This window comes from Portunus trituberculatus, chromosome 8, assembly GCF_017591435.1.
Source record: "Portunus trituberculatus isolate SZX2019 chromosome 8, ASM1759143v1, whole genome shotgun sequence".
NCBI classification, from domain to species: domain Eukaryota; kingdom Metazoa; phylum Arthropoda; class Malacostraca; order Decapoda; family Portunidae; genus Portunus; species Portunus trituberculatus.
In genome coordinates this window covers 3,523,486-3,545,285 of record NC_059262.1, presented here as the reverse complement: position 1 = coordinate 3,545,285, position 21,800 = coordinate 3,523,486, and the positions used below count along the sequence as shown (strand labels likewise).

Sequence of the window (21,800 nt, the reverse complement as noted above, 5' to 3'; positions counted from 1 at the left end):
TAGCTCTTCCATCTTTCACCTCATTGCCTGTCCTTGCCATCTCTCTCATCTCGTATCACCTTCATTACTTTCCTCACAGCCCAAACTGATCTTTCACCATCATTTTCTCTCATATCCTCCACCCACACTCACTTTATCCAGCAATAGGCTTAGCAGTCATTAGGTTGAGCCATTAGGGAGGTTTGGAAGATGAGATTGGTGGAAATATTTGTTTATTTTGGAAAGGAACTGTCTTGTGTTGGCCTGATGACTTCTTGTACCTTTCTTGATGTTTCCTTGACTTCTTGTTCATTATGTTCTCTTGTGTCTGGCAGGTTGGAGAAGCTCTGATGGCATTGCAGGGGGTGGAAAGCTGGGCAGAAGTGTGCCAGCTTAATGCGAGTGCCATGGGAAGTGATATCGCTGCCCTGCAGAAGGACGTGTGCCAGGTGGAGGGGGAGGCTCTGGTGCAGGAGCTAAGGGGCCTCTTGGGGCTTGATCTGCTGCTGGTGAGTTTGTCAGGCTTGTGTTCCTTGTCTGACCTAGCCTGTTAGTAGTCATTTATTTATTTTATTCTCTTTTATTTGTTTGTCTATTTTTTTCATTTTCAATTTGTATTTATTTATTTATTCATTTATTTATTTATTCACTTATTAATTTTTTTTTTTTATATATTGAAATGGGCCTTTAGTATTTGATTATCAGACATGGATTGACACTTATATAATTCTTGCAGCATCTTTACATTCTCACATTAACTCAACTTCACTCTTCACTCTTTGTTGCCTTTGACCAGCACCTCTCTTATATCAAAACAACAACTTTTCATCTTTCACCACTCACCAGCAACCAGACCCTATTATGACCCTGGAGGATGCCCTGAAACTCCTCATGGTTTACATCTCCACCCTGAATGAGATGGACAGGATTGGGACGCCCCTTACTGCTCCGGGTGGCCTGGTGGAGTACCTGGGGCTGCAGCAGTGGATGAATGTGTCCTCTGATGTCTTCAATGTCACGCTGGAGGAGATGGAAGCAAACAGGTGAGGTCAGAGTGCAAGGTGGAATTTTTTTTTTTTTTTTTTTTTTTTTTTTTTTTATCACCAACTCAATTAACGGACTGTCCTTTCTCTCTCTCTCTCTCTCTCTCTCTCTCTCTCTCTCTCTCTCTCTCTCTCTCTCTCTCTCTCTCTCTCTCTCTCTCTCTCTCTCTCTCTCTCTCTCTCTCTCTCTCTCTCTCTCTCTCTCTCTCTCTCTCTCTCTCTCTCTCTCTCTCTCTCTCTTTGCTTTAGTTTTATATTTCTTGCAGTCTTCTACTTCTTCTTTGACAGTAATTCCTCGTCTAATCTTGCTAACTCCATATCTTTGTAATGGCCTCCTTGTATAAGACTCTACCTTTCTCTCACCCCCTACTCTGTCACCTCTCTAATTCTGGATTACACTTTTGACTTACCTGTTGGGACTAGCACCTCACTTGGCCCTGTTTTCACTCTAGTTGCTGCTGCCCAGTGCCCTTAATAAAAAGTCATGAAAACACACTTGGAAAACTATAAGAACGTGTGCTGGGGTACTTGTTCATTGTCAGTGTTCCTATTGGAATAAGATTATGAAAACACTATTGAAAATTCCCAACATGCATTGAAGTTTGAGTAGCCAAGAAATGCTTAACTCCTTCAGTACTGGGACACTTTTTTTACCTTGAGTTTTGTGTACGATTAGATGATTTTATTTACATTATGAACTGTCTTTGGAGGTCAAGATATTAATGGCCATAGTCTTCACTATTTTTAACACCAAAAGCACCTAATAACTCAAAGCTTGGTGGTGACTCCTTGGTGTTGTCTGTGCAGCACCGTGATTTTGGCTGGTGTGCTGGGTCCCCTGGTGGAGCGGGTGGCGAGGACTCCCAGGAGGGTCGTGTCATTAGAAACGTCCTGCTGTCCCTCAGTAGTAACCTCCGACAGGCACGTTGGCTCCTGCTGGCATCTGCTGGGAATCTAAAGGAGGTGAGTGGGGTGGTGATGGTGGTGGTGGTGGTGGTGGTGGTTAAAATGTTCCTTAGTATTTTTTTTTTTTTTTTCTGGTGGTGTTTCTATTGATTTATTTTTTTCTTTTCTTTTCTTCTTTTTGTTGTAATTGTTTTTGTATTTGCTACAGTGGTGGTGGTTGTGGTAGTGGTTGTGGTTGACTGTGATGGAGTTAGGCTAGGCTTGGTGAGGTTTAAAATGTAGTTTGATGTTTCTTGTCTTGTTAATTTGTACTTGTATCCATTCTCTCTCTCTCTCTCTCTCTCTCTCTCTCTCTCTCTCTCTCTCTCTCTCTCTCTCTCTCTCTCTCTCAGGCATACATGGACAAGCCAATGGTGATTCAGTTCCTGGATCTGCTGGACCACTTGCCGGAGATCACTGAGGAGTACATCAGTCTTCTCAGCCGCTTCTCCTTAGTAAGTACAAATATCTGTCTTGTACATTCCTTAAGTGAACATCCTTGTATCATATTTCTTCCTGCTCTTGATTGTGTGAACTCTCAAACTGTTAATGATCTCGTAAGTAAACATTCTGATATATTTCTTCCTTGTATTGATTGTGAATATTTACCAACCACACCGCATCACCATTTCAGCTGTCCGAGGTGGTGAAGATGCCCGGAGAACCACCTTGTGCCTTCCAGATGTCCCTTTTGGAGAGGCTGGCAGAGGTGGAAGGGGTGGAGGTGGAGCTTCTGAACCAAACCATCCAGTTCTTTTGCAATTACTCTACTCCATCACTCTGGATGCAGCTCAACCCTGGCTACCCACCTGTCATCATGGTGAGTGGCTGGTCTCCTCTTTGTGTCTCTGTATTAGTGGGGCTTTGAGAGCCTTCTAGATATCACTCTGGGTTTTTGTTGGGTTCCATATTTTGCAGTCTATATTTGTCATTTTTCCTCATATCTTTCTTTCTTTCTGTCTCTTTTTTTTCTCTTCTCTTTTTCTCAATTTTTCTCTTTTGCTGTTCTCTCTTTTCTCTCTCTCTCTCTCTCTCTCTCTCTCTCTCTCTCTCTCTCTCTCTCTCTCTCTCTCTCTCTCTCTCTCTCTCTCTCTCTCTCTCTCTCTCTCTCTCTCTCTCATCCACATTGTTCCTCCAGGGTGAGATTGTGGAAGTGGATGCAGCAACTCTAGGCCTCTTGGTGATGGATGTGTGGAAGGGCGTGGTGGAGGCAGTGCAGGGCCGTCATCCGAGAGGGACCTTCCACCCCCCACTATGGCTAGCAGAGGAGCGCTGGGAGGGGGTGTACCAAAAACTGCTGAATTTTACGAAGAGGTGTGTGTTAGGGGGTGTATTTGATAATGCTTTGCTCTCTCTCTCTCTCTCTCTCTCTCTCTCTCTCTCTACTCTCTCTCTGTCTCTGTCCATCTGTCTGTCCGTCTGTCCATCTCTCTCTCTCTCTCTCTCTCTCTCTCTCTCTCTCTCTCTCTCTCTCTCTCTCTCTCTCTCTCTCTCTCTCTCTCTCTCTCTCTCTCTCTCTCTCTCTCTCTCTCTCTCTCTCTCTCTCTCTCTCTCTCTCTCTCTCTCTCTCCTAAATTCCCTTAAAATCCATTGTTTTTTGCCCATGAACCTCAGAATTCATGATTTTTTACCCTGAACCCCCAAAGTAGTTATTTCTTTTCTTTAACCCTGAATCTCACATTATTTCTCATCTCTAAACCCATTATTTCTCATTCCTAACCCATCTTTTATCCTGAACCCCTGGAACCTGTTTATTTCTTGCCTAAAGTCCTGAACCCTGAATCCCTTATTATTTCTCATCTCTAAACCCATTATTTCTCATTCCTAACCCATTATTTCTTGACCCTGAACCCTGGAACCTATTATTTTCTTGCCTAGAGTCCTGAACCCTGAATCTTACATTATTTCTCATCTAAACCCATTATTTCTGATTCATAACCCATTTTTAGCCCTGGAACCTATTATTTTCTTACCTAGAGCTCTGAACCCATTACTTCTTTCTCCTGAACTCTACAGAATGCATTATTTGTCATCTCTAAACCCATTATTTCTGATTCCTAACCTATTTTTTACCCTGAACTTCTGAGACCTGTTATTTTCTTACCTAGAGTTCTGAACCCATTATTTCTTTCTCTTGAACCCTGGAATGCATTTTTTGTCATCCTTAAACCCATTATTTCTGATGTATAACCCATTTTTTTTACTCTGAACCCCATAATGCATTAGTCTTCATCTATAAACCCATTACTTCTGAATCTTGAACCTATTATTTTTTTCTCCTGAACCCCAAAAGGCATTATTTCTCATTTTTAAACTCATTTTTTTTCCCCTGAACACCCAGAATGCATTATTATCATCTCATGCTTCAACCCTTTATTTCTCACCTGTTACCCTCATGTCACCCTTCTGCTGCAGGCCGCTGGGGAGGTGGTGCCGGAGATGGCCTTCCTGGGGCTGTCGGCTGCACGCACTCACTCCCCGCCCTGGTGGGTAAACAACACCTTGCCTCAGGTCGCCTCTGCACTCTACCAGCTGTCCCTTCGCCTCGCTCAGAGCATCAATGGTGGGTTTGACTGGGCTTGTGTGTGTGTGGCAGGGAATAGTTGTATGTGTGTGTGTGTGTGTGTTTTCTTTTTTTTTTTGTTGATATTGATGAGCTTTCTTATTCTTTTTAGTAGATAATGTGTTTGTAACATCTTTGTTTATTTTGTGTGGCAAGGAATTGTGTGTGTTTTTTTTTTTTTTTTTTTTTTTTTTTTTCAGTTTAAGGGATCGTGTTCTTTTTGTTTTTATTGATATTGACGAGCTCTCTGATTTATTGAAGTAGATAGTGTGTTTGTAATGTCTGTGTTTATTTGTGTGGCAGGGAATTGTGCGTGTGTATGTGTGTGTGTTTCTATGTGAGTGGTCTTGTTCTTTTTATTTTTATTAATATTGACAAGCTCTTATTTTTTTGTGGAACACGGAATTAACTCATATTGATAGAACACAAAACACCCTTTACAATCATTACAACTGGACCTCCTTCAGTATTGATAGAACAACACCCTTTAGAACCATTACATCATCTTCAGTATTGACAGAACACCCTTTAGAACCATTACATCATCTTCAGTATTGACAGAACATCCTTTAGAACCATTACAACATCTTCATTATTGACAGAACACCCTTTAGAACCATTACAACTCCTTCAGTATTGATAGAACACACTTTGGAACCATCACAGCATCTTCAGTATTGACAGAACACCCTTTAGAACCATTACAGCATCTTCAGTATTGACAGAACACCCTTTAGAACCATTACAACTGCATCTCCCATTGTTATCTCAGAGACGACTGGCACTGTGGACCTGGAGGCAGCAGTGCAGGACCTTGGCAGTGTGAAGGAGGTGGTGGCGTTCATGGCTCCAAGGCTGCCAACCCTCGTGTCCCTGGCTCTGTGGCTGCCTGAGTCCTATGTTAGTGTTGTGTGCTTTGTAATGACTCGCTTCTACTTGTCACCGCTTCTCTCAGTCACTAGTCACTCTATATTGTTATACTGATCAAAAACTTGCCAAATTATTTTCTTTTTTTAATACTTATCAGAAACTGCAGAAGCTATTCTTTTTTCATCTTCAAGCTTTTACATTGTTATTTTTTATTTATATTCACTTCATTTCACTCACTTTTGTGCTTGTTATTATATATTGACTCACATTTCCAAGTCTTTTTTACATCTCTCTTTGCCATTCTATTCATCTGAGTACATATTTTGTTATTTTCCTCAACTATTTCTCTGCTACGGAATCCATGAGTTCTTTGTTCCTCAGGCAAGCTGGAGGTTTTTCCGAGGAGACCACTGGCTTGAGATAGTGGAGGAGATGTGTGAGAAGGGACCTGAGCACCTCCTCCTGTACCCCGGCCTCCCGCAGCAGGAGTGGGATGCCTTAAGACACACATTCTGCAACCTTTCACTTCCCCAGCTGGGTGAAGACCTGGAACCACTGTTCAATGTGACAGAAGTTATGGAGGGCGAGGTAAGATAAGGGTTTCCTATGCTTTGCTCTTCATATCACTAATTCATTCCTCTTTCTTCATTCTCACTTTCTTCCTTTTGTGTTAAGATTGAAAAGCGAGTTAGTAAGCTATGTATTTCTCTCTTCATCACTAACTTACTCCTCTTCCTCCATCCATTCTCTCCTTCTTTTTTCTGTGTTTCATCTTGGTCAGTTGACATGGGTTGAAAAGTGAGTCAGCAAACCATCTCTCTTTCCTCAGACGGTGAACCTGAGTAAAGTGAAGGAGGCAGTAGGCCAGCTGATGAGGAGGCTGGCGTTCCTGGACCCCTTCAAGCTGGACGACCCATTTTCTAACAATGCCTACACACTCACTACAACTCGCTTCGGCCCGGTGCTAAAGTAAGGCCATGCAGGGTTCAGGATGGAGGGGATGTAGGAGAGCAGGGATGACATTAACTGTCGTATGATTTTGAACCATCAAACATGCAGAGATTGTGCTGAGAGAGTACTGGTTCCTCCACAGGATCATTCAGGGCACGCTGGGACAGTTGATCTGGCTGTACCGAGGGACAATGGAGAGGATGAGCAAGTCGTCACAGTTCCTGACGGCACACAGCTTGGCAATGGCCATGGGAGCCGTGGAGCCAATCACTTCAGACAGTAAGAGTGGTGCTGCTGATGTTGTGGTGGAAAACACTCTTAGACAGCCTTCTGCATGTCTGAATCCTGAAAAGCTTGAGATATGCTAACACTCCTTGTAAAGCCATGTTGATAAGTGCCTCTACCCTTCAGGAGATCACAGCCTGCTGGAGAGACTGGTGGACCCTGCCTTGTTCCTGCAGCTAGTCAAGGATTACCAGAACGTACAGCAGCGCATGCATGACACAGCAGTGGCCCAAGTTGAATCTCCTGACTATGACTCTGTAACTAACTGTGTCTTGTACCATTGTGTGACAGATTTTGACTTGGTCTTGTTCAGATATCACTGTTCAGTCTTGGCTCTGTTTATCATTTACTAGAAGGGATGGATGGGAGATTGTGTGGACTTGCATAGCATGTTTGGGTAGACTTGTATAGCATGTTTGGGTTAGGAGGAGGAAGTTTATGATGGATAGAGGACCCAAGAGCCAGCCTGGAATAGATAAAAGATTGTTTGGATTAGAAGGTGCCAGTTTATGGTGGATAGTATAATGTATGAACTTTGGAGCCACTTTGTGATGGATAGAAGGACTTGTATATAACATGATTGGATGAGAAGAAGGTAGTCTGTGATGGATAGAAGTTTGTGTGGACTTGTATGTAACATTGTTGGTTTGGAAGTTGCCAGTTTGAGAGAATACTTTAGAGATTCCAGCAATTTACGTAATATTTTGCAGGTGGAAAGTTACCCCTTGTATGGCCAGGTGTACTCAGACCTACACTCGACACTGCTCAACCTGACAGAGTCCCTGGCAGTGCCCCTTGTGCCGGGAGTGAGGGTGCCGCTTGGACAGTTGCTGGAGTCCATCCTGTACAACACACTCTATAATGGAGGAGAGATCCTGAAAATTCAGTGCGTGAATGACACCACTCAATATGTACCTCCATTTGTCACCTCTCCAACACTGTCCACCTTTCTAATGCAAGAGTCAATCAGTAATTTCTGTCATTCATCCATTTTCCAGTTAACTCTGCACTTCCCTGCCTGCTTCTTTGTTTCCTTTCTGTGACTTTGGGATGAGTCAAGATACTTACACTTCAATTTTGGATGATAGTTTTAATATTTTGGGACTTGAACCTTAGTGGGCATTTTTCTTTAGTTCATTTGTTCTTAGTTGGTGCCCCTCTTATTGAAAACATTATCTTTGTGGTCTTTGAAGAGCTCTCAGTTTCAGTTCATTAGTCCGTATGTTAATTTGTTTACTTTATAGGCATGAAATGAATGATTCAGTGACACTACCATGCAAGTGAACTCCGTATTTGTACATAGATACTAGCTAGACCTCTGCTTCTTCAGAGTGTTTGGAGATTAAGTGTTTTGAGTACTGAATAAGACAACCAGCATGTAGTGTCTTGTAAATACTTGAATGATCTACTTCCATCTTTGTGTATACCACACTGGCAGTCTTACAAAGGGCAGCCAAGGCAAGATACACACACACACACACACACACACACACACACACACACACACACACACACACACACACACACACACACACACACACACACACACACACACACACACACAGAAAAGTACAGCAAGAAAGGACTAAAGAAACTTACATATGAGCGAAATGTAATGTATTCCAACATAAATGGAGTGATATCGGGGATTTTAGAACTCAACGATTACTTGAGGGACAAGAACCCAGATATTGTGGGTCTTACTGAAACAAAACTGAGAGAGGAGAAGACCTGATGAAGGTTGGAGAAGGAAATATAACGTTTGGAAAAGAAATAGAGTAGGTAAGATGGGAGGAGGAGTGATGTTGCTGGTTAAAAAAGATATAAAGGTGGATCAAGTGAAAAAAGGTATGGGAAAGGCAGAAGTGCTAAAGATCAGAGCAGAAACTAATGAAGGAAAAAGAGGCACTACATAGTGGTGTACGTACCACCTAAGACAAATGCATGGTCAGTACAGGAATATGAAGAAATGATAAGTGATACAGGAACATGTCTGGAAGAAATGTTGGGTGGCTGTGAACGAACTATAATGATGGGAGATTTTAATTGTAAAGAGGTGTGTTGGGAGGACTGGTCAATGGAAGGATCAGAGACAACATGGGAAATACACTATTGACACTGGCAATGGAAAATGTGTTAACTCAGTGGGTCAAAGAAGATACTAGGTTTGGAGGAGAGGAGCATCGTCAAGACTGGACTTGGTCTTTAGTACAGAGCCAATGGTCATTGAGGAGATGAGGGTGGAGTGCCCTTTAGCAAAGAGTGATCATGCAGTTTTGGAGTTCAAGGTGATAGACGAAGAGAAATCTAGAAGAAATGAAGAATATAAAGTGGGAAGATGGAATTATGCCAAGACAGATTTTGGAAACCTAAAGAAATTCTTTCAAGAGACAAATTGGATGAAATTCAAGAGTGCTAAGGAGCAAATGAAAAGTGGAAGGAATTTATAAAAATATACAAAGAAGGTGAGAAAAATTTGTACCAATAAGACAACATAGAGAAGTTGGAAAGCAGGACTGGTTTAACGATAGATGTGAAAAGGCTAGAACAAGAAAAGAGGATGCATGGAAGAGGTGGAGAAGGAAAAGACGGATTAAGCAGTGGGAAAGTTACAAAAGAGCAAGAAATGAATATGTGTTGATTAGAAGAGAAGAAAGAAAGAAACAAGAAAAGGATATAATTGATAAATGTAAAGACCAACCAAGGCTTTTTTACAGACATGTGAACAACAACATCAAAAATAGAGAAAGTATTGAAAGTTTAGAAGTAAATGGAGTATACAGTGAAGATCCCAGGGAAATGGCAGAGGCTATGAATGGATGCTTTCGGAAGGTATTCACAAAGGAGACTGCTTTTGACAAACCACTGGTAATGGAACAGAAAGGGATTATGAAGGAGTTTCAAGTAACGGTGGAGGAGATCAAGAACATGATGGGGAGTTTAGAAGTGAGAAAAGCTGTGGGACCTGATGGGGTATCAGGATGGATTTTAAGAGAATGCAGGGAGCAATTGGCAGAAAAAGTTTGTGAAGTAATTGATGCCTCATTAAGGGAAGGCGTAGTGCCCCAAGACTGGAAAAGAGCTAACATTGTCCCAATCTATAAATCAGGTAACAAGAGACCCATTGAACTATAGACCAGTGTCACTTACAAGTGTGGTAGCTAAGATGTGTGAGAGGGTGGTGAAGACTAGATGGACAGACTTCTTGGAGAAAAATGACATACTTTGTGAGTGTCAATTTGGTTTTAGGAAAGGGCGTTCATGCACGACAAACCTGATATGTTACTATTCGAGGGTGATAGATGTAATACAGGAAAGAGATGGTTGGGCTGATGGAATATATCTGGATTTAAAAAAGGCCTTTGATAAGGTACCACACCAGAGACTGATCTGGAAACTTGAAATGGTAGGAGGAGTGCATGGCAGTTTACTAAAATGGATGGAAGACTTTTGGTAGGAAGAGAAATGAGAACAATAATTAAGGACAGACCATCAGAATGGGGATTGGTGGAGAGTGGAGTTCCACAGGGATCAGTGTTGGCACCAGTAATGTTCGCAGTCTACATAAATGACATGGTGGATGGGGTGTCCAGTTATGTGAGCCTATTTGCAGACGATGCAAAATTGTTACGAAAAGTGAGATGTGACAAAGATTGCGAACTACTCCAGGAAGACTTGGACAGAATATGGAAATGGAGCTGTACATGGCAAATGGAGTTCAACACGACAAAATGCAAGAAAATAGAGTTTGGCAAGAGTGAAAGAAGAATCAGGAGTATGTACAAGATAGGAAATGAAGACATAAAACCAGTCATGAAGAAAAAGACCTTGGGGTGACAATTACCAATGACCTATCGCCAGAGAGACATATAAACAAAATAATTGGAGAAGTATTGAACTTATTGAGGAACATAAGAGTGGCGTTCGTATATCTAGATGAAGAAATGATGAAGAAAATAATTACTGCAATGATAAGACCGAGGCTTGAATATGCAACAATACAGTGGGCTCGAACTTAAAGAAACACATAAGGAAACTAGAGAAAGTACAGAGGGCTGCAACGAAAATGGTGCCTGACTTAAGAGATTTGACTTATGAAGACAGACTGAAAAGAATGCAACTTCCAACCCTGGAAAACAGAAGAAAGGGAGACCTGATAGCAATATACAGAGTGATGATTGGCATGGAAAAATGGATAGGGAAGATCTGTGTATGTGGAATGGAAGAATGTCGAGAGGGCATGGGAAAAAACTAAAATGGCCACTTATAGGAGAGATGTGAAAAATATAGCTTCCCTCATAGAAGGGTGGAAGCATGGAATAGTTTAGACGTGGAAGTGGTCAACGCAAGGAATATTCATGATTTTAAGAAAAAGCTGGACATTAATAGATATGGAGACGGGACAACACGAGCATAGCTCTTTTCCCGTATGTTACAATTAGGTAAATACAATTAGGTAAATACACACACACACACACACACACACACACACACACACACACACACACACACACACACACACACACACACACACACACACACACACACAATAAATATGGAAGTGCATCATGCTACTGAAGGGGTTAACGTCAACAAATTTAATCGTCACTCCACAGGAAAGATGTGCAGTGCTACCGACCCTTCCAGGAGCTTATCTTGAGGGAGGAACATTGGGTGATGATGCAGCAGTGGGTGGAGGTGGTGGAGAGGCAGCTGCTGGGGAGGGTGGAGGACCATGTGGAGCTTATGTGTCGCGCTCCGTCCTCCAACCTGACACAGCTGTTGAGGGGTCTGTGGGAGGAGCTGGACTGGAAGGAGGAGGTGACTAAGGTGAGGTGGTGTTGGTGTTGGTGGTGGTGGTGGTGGTGATGGTGGTGGTGGTGGTGTGTGTGTTTTACTCTTATTGTACTTTGTGTTTTAATCTTTCTTGTTTTGTGGTTCATTGATTATTTACTCATTTATTTATTTATTTTGTGTTGTATTATCTATTAGACTGATGTTCTGTTTCTTGAATTATTCTTAAAGTGGTGTTGATGTGATATTAAGAAATTTAAGTTCACTAACTGTAAAAACTGAAGTCAGTAAACGTGTGTGTGTGTGTGTGTGTGTTGGCATAGTTGATCTTTGTATTATTAAAAATTTTGATACCTGTCTCCCTCTGCTGTGACTCCTTCAGACAATAGACAGCGCAGTGGCCGGGAACACCACCACCACCTGTAACGCCTTGATAGACCAGATCATCGCCACTTATGAGAAGGTGAGTGGACACAGATGGTAACTAGACACATACACACACACACACACACACACACAGCATTCAAGACATTTATCATTTTTTTGGGGATAGCTCTGCAAGGGGACTGGCAACTAAATGGGCCTCTCTTTTTGTCTTATGTTGCCCTTAGCCAGCTTTCCCCTCTTAGATCAAAAGTGAGAAGTGATGGGAGGTGAGTGATGGGAAGTACAGGGAATACAATGCAAGGTGTGTGTGTGGTGACAGTTAGTTTAGCCACATTTTCCAGTCTTTCAGTACATGTTCCTGTGCTCCACTATGCATTACGGTACTTTGTTTTTCTACATCCCCCTTCCCCCTCTACACAGTTCCTGGAGGTGGTGCAGCAGTACGAGAGGGATGAGGGGGCCAGGACACACCTCAGTGACTGCCTGAGTGATGCCATCCACTCTGATGCAGGACAGCAGCTGATAGGGTGAGCTGCTCTGCTTTTATCCTACTGCTGCTTCAAAGTTTAATTTCTTACACTGCTGCATAAAAAAAATCAGGTTTTGTCCAAGTCTCACATCTTTAAGTGAACATTTTAGGCTCTCGGTGGCATGCCAGTCAAGGACCTCCACAGGTCTATACTCATCTTTCCATGAATTTTTAAGGACAGACAGGTGAAATGTTCATAAAAACCAAGACATTTTCATCAATCAAAATAAAAATTTCCAGTAAATCTGACACTCTAACTGTACATTTCAGGCTCATGGTGGCAGCAAGGGACCTCCTCAGATCAGTATCCAGCTCAGCAAACCTTACAAGGACATTCTCTTCCTCTCTGAGATCAATTGGGGTGTCTCGGTCCCTGAGGAAGCTGGCAACCCGTGTGGCTGTCATGGCACCGCTGCAGGAGGTGCTGGTCAGGGATTACAATGAGAAGCTAAATATGAGTGGCAGAGTGTTGGAAGCCACACGGCATCTTAAGGTGGACGTCAACAGGGTGAGGATATGTGGTTTTGAGAGGACATGGAGACCAGTGCACTGTTTGCCTTCTCTTTCCTTATATCTATTATTTTTTTTCTGTTCACTTCAGCCTTTCACCTTTAATTTTTGGAGCTCCCTGCTTGTATTTGTACTTCCATATTTTTGTGACTTAAACTCTGAGAAAGCAAGTTTTAAGACCTATCCTTCAGTTTTATATAACTCATTTGCCTATTTCTTCACAAACTGGCACTTCAGTAGTCATTTTTCTTTCTTCTCTTACATATAAAAACAAATATTCACAGTTTTGAATAACCCATTTGCTTAATTTTTTGCAAACTAGCACTTTGGTAGACATTTTTGTTTTCTAGACTAATGTCCCCTAATAAAAAACAAGCATTCACAGTCTTATGTTTCTTCAGATATACCCAGGTGATGTGGAGGAGCTGGCGGTGCTTAGTGAGACGCTGGAGGACATGCAGAAATGGTGGAAGGTGATGGAGAGTGAAGGGGCCAACCATTCCTCAACATGGGGCCCTGAGGAGGAGACACCTTTGGAAATATTGCACAAGTTTACCATGAGCAGAGGGCCTGACGTGTTTGCTGCAGATCTGCTGGATGCTGTGAACTACACATATCTTCTCAGAGAGGTGAGGGAAGAGCGAGACAGAGATAAGGATAGTTAGAGAAGGAAAAAAGTTTAGGGAATGAGTAAGAGAAGTGTAGCAGAGAGGAAGAAAGTCAGGGAAGGAGTGAGTGAGGGACAGAGAGTGACAGATAAGGAATGTCAAAGAAAGAATAAGTTTTAGGAAGGAGTGAGTAAGAGAAGAGAAGTGTAGCAGAGAGGAGAGCCAGGGAAGGAATGAGTGAGGGACAGTGTGACAGATACGGAAACTCAAGAAAGAATAAGTTTTAGGAAGGAGTGTGTAAGAGAAGTGCAGGAAAGATAAGGAAAGTCAGAAATGGGAAAGTTTTAGCAAGAATTTTGAGAGGAAGCGTAGCAGATTATGGAAGTCAGAGAAGGGAGAAATTTAGAAAAGTGAGTGAGTTAGTGGGAGAGTGAAAGAGATGAGAAAAATCAGAAAAAGGAGAAGTTTAGAAAGAAGCAAGTAAGAGAAAATGTCCACCATAGATAAGGAAAGTAAAATGAAAGGAGAAGGTTTTACCAAGAAATGAGTGAGATGAGTGTAGCAGAAATGACGACAGCCAGAGAAAAGGAAGAATTTAGCATCACGTGGTGTGGTAGCGTAGTGACTGGCATGACTCACTAAAGACCGGATGTGTGTCTAACCTCTTCACTGACTGTATACATAACAATCTTTAGTGGAAGTAGTACAGTTTTCCGATGAACTTTTCCTGATGCTAATGGTAGTGTATGAACAGAAGCTTAGGCATGGCACAGCTGGCCACACACACCCACAAGCTGACAGACAGATGGGAGCACTAGAAACACTAAATAACAGAAGACAGTAAAGGAAAGTGTAAAAGGATGTAAAATGAAATACTGGTTCTATTATTTCTTGCTTACAGGTGGGTAATATGAGGACGAAGGCTGTTTTGTCCCTCACCTGGCTGGATTCCCTCGTCTCTCATCTCTCGGTGGCTGCGGAGAGTCTGACGGAGCTCACTCAGTCAGGAAGTGTCATGGATTTGGATAAGGTAATTTTTTTTTTTTTCATTTTTTGATTATCTACTTACTGTTTTTATTCATTTTATTATTATTATTATTTTCTTCATAAATGTGGCAAGTTGTTGAGTTTTCTTCATTATTTTTGTTGTTTGTGTTTGTCTTGGGTTCTTTTATTTGGTTACGTTTGTGTTTGTATCAATTGAGACGTTTTATTCACTTGCTTATTCCGTCTTTTCAGATGATCAGCGGAGAGGACCCAGTGGCGTTCCTCTCGGAGTCTGTTGAGTTTATCCACCTGGAGCAGTGGAGCCACCTAGCCAAGAGGTGAGAAGGGTCCTGGGGTGGTGAGGGTGGTGGTGTGTCAGTGTGAAGAAGAAGGTTGTGAGGCAGGGATTTCTATCAGTGTATATCTTTGCAGTCTCCATAAGTATATAAGAACTAACTTTGTATTGTGAACCTGTGTGATTGTGGTCTTTAAAACTACTACTACTACTATTAAAACAACTGTGTGTGTGTGTGTGGCAGCTTCCAGGGTCTATTGGAGGAAGGGGTGCCACTCCTGACGGGATCACAGCTGGGGGACGACCTACAGAGTGTGGTTGATGGGGTGAACAGCATCCTGGCAGTGCGGGACATGGGACTCCTGGACTTCAATGGTGAGAGGAAACAACTTGGTGTGTGTTTCAGTATGGCTGATGGTTCATGGCTTTTGACTCAGTGTGGTGAATCATTTATAAGCTTGTTTTAATGGAAGGTTTTGTGAGATTTTGCTTTACATTGTCTGTTTTTTTATTCAGGTTTGTATTTCTTGACTTTTGTTATTAAGAGAAGTTATTAATCCCTTGAGTACCATGATGTGTTTCCATATTCATTTTGTTTACTACTTGGTGATTTTATACAGCTTCAGAAACTTATGTGGGGAGATTTGAAATAGTGAAAACTGTGGCTATTAGTCTTCTGACCTCCATAGACCCTTCCTAATGTCACTAAAATGGTCTAATCATACACAAATCTCAAGTTAAAAATGTGTCCCAGTATTGAAGGGGTTTAGCATTCCTGTATTTAGTAATTTATTGTTTCTGGATCTTTATTGGTTGATAAATTTGTTATTCATTTCAGTATAGTGCATTAGTTATGTTATTCACAAGTATAGATTTCTTTCTCTTACTCAATGTGTCAGCTGATAAAATCTTTCCTAACATTCTCGTGTCCACTTTTGATCTCTTTTAATCTCTCTCTATCTCTCTTTCTCTCATATCTCCCCTCCAGTGCCAATCACCTCCTTCATCGCCAACTGGACCAAGCTGGAGGACTACCTGCTGAGTGACCTGAAGATGGAGCCCAGTGTGGTGGAAGCCTTGTCCACCTCACACTTCAACCTCCTCTCTGTAAGCTGTAGAAAAGAGGAATTGTGTGGATATAAGTACACTCCCACTACGCTCATCTTATTTTTGCTTATTTTAATAGTGGAGTAGAGTGATTGAGTGAGTGATGTAGCCTTGTCCACCTCACACTTCAACCTCCTCTCTGTAAGTTGTAGAAAAGAGGAAATTGGTGGATATCAGTACACTCCCACTACACTCATCTTATTTATGCTTATTTTAATACTGGAATAGAGTGATTTGGATGATTTAGCCTTGTTCACCTTACAACTCAACCTTCTTTCTGTAAGTTGTCAATTTTGAGGCAGGAGAAAGTTGCTAGATAGAAGTTAACTATTGAATTTCACTTTTAACCCCTTCAGTGCTATGACACATTTCCATATTCATTCTGGTGACTATTTGGTGATTTAATGCAGCTTCAGAAACTTATGTGGGGATTAGAATAGTGAAGACTGTGGCCATTAATCTTCTGACCTCCATAGACCCTTCCTAATGTCAATAAAATCATCCAATCATATGCAAACTCATGGTAAAGATGCGACCCATTACTGAGTGGATTAATGACACAAGAGAGTGGCTTTAGATGAGTGACACAACATAGAAGCTCATGATGTAGTTAAGTGTGTAGTTAAGTGTGTTGTATCTTTGTCGTGCACAGCTGCTGTCTCTGGAGGGATCATCAGTGGAGGAGGTGTTGTGTGGGGGCCACCAGATGGAACGCTTTGTGGTGCTGCCAGCAAACACAGATGTCACCCCTGCACAGCTCACCTCCACCCTCTGCTCCACCAATGACACCCAGGCCCTCGCCACCTCCTTCCTCTCACACCTCACCCTCACTCCACTCATGACGCTGGTATTTTATTTTTTTATTTTGTTAATATTATTTTATTTTATTTATTTATTTGATTTGATTTATTCATTTGTTTGTTATTATTGTTTTTTGTTTTACTTGTTTTATTTTATTTTTATTTGTTTATTTATTATTTTTTGTTTATTCATTTATTTTTATTTATTTAGTTTTTGTGTGTGTGTGTGTGTGTGTTTGTGTGTAAGTGTGTGTCATCATCTAGAAGTGAAACAAGTTGAAATTAAACAAACTTATCACATAACATCAGTATTTTTTTTTTTTTTTTATGAGGTTTAGCAATTTATGGTTTTGTAAGATATTTTCTGCACCTCCTCACTGTCTTGTCTATCCCTCACTTTTTTAATTTAGCAGGTCATATTGTAGACCTCATTACACTCCACAGCTCACCAAGTTTGGGGTCAATGCCAGCCTGTCCTCCCATGGCTTGAGTCTTGAGGAGGTTTCCGAGGCGATAAAGAACGTGACAGAGGTGTCTGAGTACCTGCCCACACCCTACCACCCTGCGAGCCTTCCACAACCTGTCTGACATCCTGCTGGCCCCTCCACAGGCTGAGAAACTCGTGGACAATCGGACGGTGGCTACCATCGGGGACATCACCTGTGAGTGTTGCCTGGAATTATATGTCCAGCTTGGCAGAATGTTTTTTAAGTGTTGCTTGTGGGTAAAGAGAGTGAAGATAATGCACTTTTTTTAGACATAAGAGTGAGTGTTGTTGGTGTCATGTGGGTGTAAACTAATGCCATACATCTCCTATGCACTGCCACTTGTCCTGTCCTTACCTTTATTCAACATTGCCTTCTGCAGCACCTCAGTTCCTGGAGCGTGCTGGCCAGGCGCTGTGTGGCCGGCCCCTCAAACTGATGCCTGACAGGTTACGACTGAAAGAAACCAAAGTGAAGAAGAGCTCCTCATCTGATGAAGGTGAGGGGAAGATTGGCAGTAAAATTGATGGTGTCTGTGGGTGACATCATGGAATGCCAGGGGCAGGCTAGTGTGTGATGTGGATGTTCCTTCATCTGTGATCTTAGGATTAGAGTAGGTGAAGGGTAGGGAACTGTCATTATGAAGGGACATGGGGGTAGACTTAAGTGTTCTGTGGGGGCTTGCTGTGGGTGTGTGTGGCCAGCCTTTCTATGCCTACGGTTTGTAGTACTGTGGTCCACAAGACTGTCCCTTTCCACCAGGGGGGCTGACAAAGCTGAAAGTATGATTGTTGTGCTTTTTTGTGTGGTGGTTTGTCTGGACTGCCTTGTGTGGAATTGCCACCCTGGTGATACTAAAGATAAAACTGTGAATTGATACTTTAATGTACTTCCTTTATCTCCATCACTTCCCATTCCCCACCCTCCATGTCTCCCCAGAGCTGGAGGTGTGTGAAAGGCTGCATAAAGACCTGCGCTCCCTGCCTGGCGGTGGGCTGCTGCTTCACTACATTAAGCCTCTTCTCACTGGGAAAATATTCTTTACACCCGACAACACCATCACTAGAGCCATCATTGCCAAGGTGTGTGTGGGTCATCTCATATTTTCATTTATTTTGTCCCTTAGTTGTTGTATACTCAGTGATATTGCCTTACCCTAGTGTGATTCATGTCATATATTTAGTTGTCTAAGCCTTCAGTTGGTATATACTTGCTGATATTACCTAAGTTCTATATCATGTGTCGAGTCTTTCAGTAAAACATTCTGGGTGACATTACACTCGACCCTCGAAACAACAGACCTCCCATCAACGGATTTTGGAAACTACGGACAAATTCTGGAGTCCGGTTTAATCTACGGATGAATATTAAAATGCGCGCAATTGTCCGTTCCCGGCAAATTACTGTCCGGTAGGTGGCGGGTCGGTCGCATCTTCAGCTGTTGGCCGCCATGTTTAATCTTCAGTCCGTGTGTTTCAACCAACAGCAAACATTGTCCAGTGCTTACCACGGCTTTTTTATGCATTTGTACCCTTCCCACGAGTACATAACCTATCCAAAATGCCTCCTAAACCTAATAAACCTTTTACGTACATTTTATACAGTTTTTTACGTACTCTTGCAAAGAATGGACTTTTGCGATTTACAGACAGGGTCGTGCACGCATTTGTCCGTTGTTTCGAGGGTCGAGTGTACTTTGTGCTGGTATGGTTCATGTTGTATCTTAGGGCATTAGTGGTTCAGTATATATACTCACCAATACTGCCTTCTGAAGTACTAAATTCCAAGTTGCATATTTTGCAGCAATCAGTATTTCTTTTGTTATCCATGTCTTGTGTGAGAGAGAAGTGACGTCCCTCATCCCTCACAGGCCAATGAGACATTCGAGGCGGTGGATCGACAGCAACAGAACCTCAGGAAGATGTCCCAAGAGGCGAAGGGCATGACAAGCTCCTCCACCAATGAGTTTGACCTGAAGGTTTGTAGACTGATGGACTTTCAGGTGCACCATACACCATACACAAACATTTTCACCTGCTTGGATCTGAAATATGACTAGACTTAACTTTAGGACACATGAAAAAAAAACTTGCTGTATTTTGTAGCGGTTGGAGGATGCTCTGCAGTCGCCATGGGTGCAGGGAGCCATGAAGGAACTGCTGCAGTCTGCCCCTTCACCTGTCTCCTCCCTGAAGCTCTCCTCCCTGCCATCTGTCCCTTCCCTCATGGCCAACCTGAAGGAGGCCACCCCACAGCTCTTAGAGTCCTCCGAGCTGATCAGGGTGAGTGTGCAGTGAGTTAGGTCAAAGTGCAGTGGCAAGAAGTGGCTGTGTTGTAAGTGGCAGTGACAATGGTCTGACGTCTCTACTGGGTCAGGGTGAATAGAAAGGAAGATGAGTCAAAGAACAGTGCCAAGAAGTGACCTGTGTTGAGTTTTAGTGCCTGTGGTTAAAATCTGCCATAACCTGTTTGTAATATTTTCCGTAACATTGATAACCCTATAAAGACACTCAGAACAACAAAACAGGTAAAAAAATCTTAAATGAAACAGTCAAACGGCACAAGGCAATACAAATTCAGTGACATTGGAACATTAAGAAGACTCACATACAAACCAAACAAAAATTCTAAAACAACTCTAACACAATAAAAACAAACTGTAAAAATCATTCCAATACTGCACCAAAGAGAAACAAACAAACCTAACCTTCAAAAAAAAAAAGTAAAAAGAGAAAGAAAACAAAATCACTAAACCAAGCCAAACAAGAACCAAACTAAAAAACAAAACAAGAAAAAGCAAATAAAACACACAAACAAAATAAAATACACCAAATCTTTAAGCCAACCCTAACAAATACCACACCAGCCACTGACGCATCACTTCTCTGGATCCCCGACAGGAGTTCTCTGATGTGCTGGAGGTTGGGGTGAGCCTCATGTCGTGCCTGCAGCTCCAGAGGTTCGTCCCGGTGAGCAATGAGAGTCAGCTGCTGGAGGAGGCACATGAGGCAGTGGAGAGGAAGGAGTTTCTGGCAGGTAAGAAATTAAGATTATGTCGATATTAGTGAACCCAACATTTCTGCCATGAGTGGGTTTGCTATAGTCTGTCTACTGTAAAGTGGCTCCAAGGTTTCAGTTGGAATGGTGTCCCAGGAAATGCGTGGTTGTCAGATCTTGAGGAAAACCGTGAGCTGTCCTTGTAATAAATGTGTTGGTGTTGTGAATTTTGCACATCATGGTGAGAGGTGGTGTCCTTAGTGTGTTGTGATGCTGGTGTTCTAAGTGTTGATTTGGTGGTATCCTAAGTGTGTAGTGCTGTGGTGGTGTCCTAAATGTAAGTGATGTGGTAGTGTAGTGGTGTCCTAATTGTATGTGGTCATGTGGTGGTGTCCTAAATGTGTAGTGCTATGGTGGTGTCCTAATAGTGGTGTGTATTCTTCCCACAGGTATTGTGTTCCAGGGTGTGGGGGAGAGTGGCAGCACAGAGACCGCCCTACCAGCTGACCTCACCTACACCATCCGAGTCGATTATAGCAAGAGTCCTCCAACCTTCCTTCTTGGACCAAAGTATGCACACACACACACACACACACACACACACACACACACACACACACGGTAGCTCAGTGGTTAGAGCGCTGGCTTCACAAGCCAGAGGACCGGGGTTCGATTCCCAGGCCGGGTGGAGATATTTGGGTGTGTCTCCTTTCACGTGTAGCCCCTGTTCACCTAGCAGTGAGTAGGTACGGGATGTAAATCGAGGAGTTGTGACCTTGTTGTCCCGGTGTGTGGTGTGTGCCTGGTCTCAGGCCTATCCCAAGATCAGAAATAATGAGCTCTGAGCTCGCTCCGTAGAGTAACGTCTGGCTGTCTCGTCAGAGACTGCAGCAGATCAAACAGTGAAACACACACACACACACACACACACACACACACACACACACACACACACACACACAGTAGTAGTAGTAGTAGTAGTAGTAGTAATGGTAGTAGTAGTAGTAATAATGGTAGTAGTAATAGTAGTTGTAGTAGTAATGGTAGTAGTAGTAGTAGTAGTAGTAGTAGTAGTAGTAGTAGTAGTTCACACACACACAATCACCTATCATCTGCATACAAAATCATTAAACAGCAAAAAACAATAGATAAATTATTAAATAGCTCTTGTTTCTTACCTTTTCTTAGATTCTGGCGTCCTGGTCCATACTCCGACGTGGCCTTCTACATGAGGTACCAGCAGGGCTTCGTACAGCTGCAGGAGACTCTGGAACACGCCATTCTGAAGCTGTACCACCAGCAGGCCAAGGCAGGACAGGGGACAGCAGGAGAGAGAAGGAAGCGCTCGGTCAACTCCCCTCTGCCACTGACCGAGGAAGAGGAGGACTTGTTGTTGAACCTCCCCGTGCACACCAAGCAGCAGCCCTACCCGTGCTACACCAAGGACGAGTGAGTGTCTTGTGCCTTCTCTGTTTTACTCTTTCCTTGACACTTAGGTATTTGTCTGTTGTGGTGAGAGGAAGGACAGGATTAGGACACAAAGTAAATAATTGTTTGTTTGGTGTATTTTCTCTTTCCTCGACACTGACTAATATTTGACCATTGTAAGAAGAGAATAGACAAAATTAGGACATAGAGTAAATAATGTTTGTTTAGTGTATTTTC

At 42.5% G+C, this 21,800-nt stretch overlaps 1 protein-coding gene across 1 annotated transcript in view; it reads left to right on the top strand.

Moving 5' to 3' along the window:
* LOC123499934 overlaps positions 1 to 21,800 on the top strand; it is a 104,117-nt gene that overhangs the window by 54,327 nt on the left and 27,990 nt on the right. Inside the window, exons 35-65 of the mRNA XM_045248468.1 lie at positions 315 to 488; positions 826 to 1,022; positions 1,830 to 1,977; positions 2,351 to 2,422; positions 2,602 to 2,787; positions 4,383 to 4,530; positions 5,303 to 5,430; positions 5,782 to 5,988; positions 6,230 to 6,369; positions 6,494 to 6,630; positions 6,763 to 6,893; positions 7,347 to 7,522; positions 11,253 to 11,466; positions 11,813 to 11,893; positions 12,238 to 12,344; positions 12,617 to 12,854; positions 13,258 to 13,485; positions 14,366 to 14,494; positions 14,704 to 14,789; positions 14,991 to 15,121; positions 15,735 to 15,853; positions 16,506 to 16,700; positions 17,098 to 17,151; positions 17,183 to 17,315; positions 17,521 to 17,637; positions 18,078 to 18,220; positions 19,009 to 19,116; positions 19,244 to 19,420; positions 20,039 to 20,174; positions 20,585 to 20,705; positions 21,324 to 21,584. Of these exons, the coding sequence (XP_045104403.1) occupies positions 315 to 488; positions 826 to 1,022; positions 1,830 to 1,977; positions 2,351 to 2,422; positions 2,602 to 2,787; positions 4,383 to 4,530; positions 5,303 to 5,430; positions 5,782 to 5,988; positions 6,230 to 6,369; positions 6,494 to 6,630; positions 6,763 to 6,893; positions 7,347 to 7,522; positions 11,253 to 11,466; positions 11,813 to 11,893; positions 12,238 to 12,344; positions 12,617 to 12,854; positions 13,258 to 13,485; positions 14,366 to 14,494; positions 14,704 to 14,789; positions 14,991 to 15,121; positions 15,735 to 15,853; positions 16,506 to 16,700; positions 17,098 to 17,151; positions 17,183 to 17,315; positions 17,521 to 17,637; positions 18,078 to 18,220; positions 19,009 to 19,116; positions 19,244 to 19,420; positions 20,039 to 20,174; positions 20,585 to 20,705; positions 21,324 to 21,584 (4,622 nt within the window). The remainder of the gene's footprint in view (positions 1 to 314; positions 489 to 825; positions 1,023 to 1,829; positions 1,978 to 2,350; positions 2,423 to 2,601; positions 2,788 to 4,382; positions 4,531 to 5,302; positions 5,431 to 5,781; positions 5,989 to 6,229; positions 6,370 to 6,493; positions 6,631 to 6,762; positions 6,894 to 7,346; positions 7,523 to 11,252; positions 11,467 to 11,812; positions 11,894 to 12,237; positions 12,345 to 12,616; positions 12,855 to 13,257; positions 13,486 to 14,365; positions 14,495 to 14,703; positions 14,790 to 14,990; positions 15,122 to 15,734; positions 15,854 to 16,505; positions 16,701 to 17,097; positions 17,152 to 17,182; positions 17,316 to 17,520; positions 17,638 to 18,077; positions 18,221 to 19,008; positions 19,117 to 19,243; positions 19,421 to 20,038; positions 20,175 to 20,584; positions 20,706 to 21,323; positions 21,585 to 21,800) is intronic.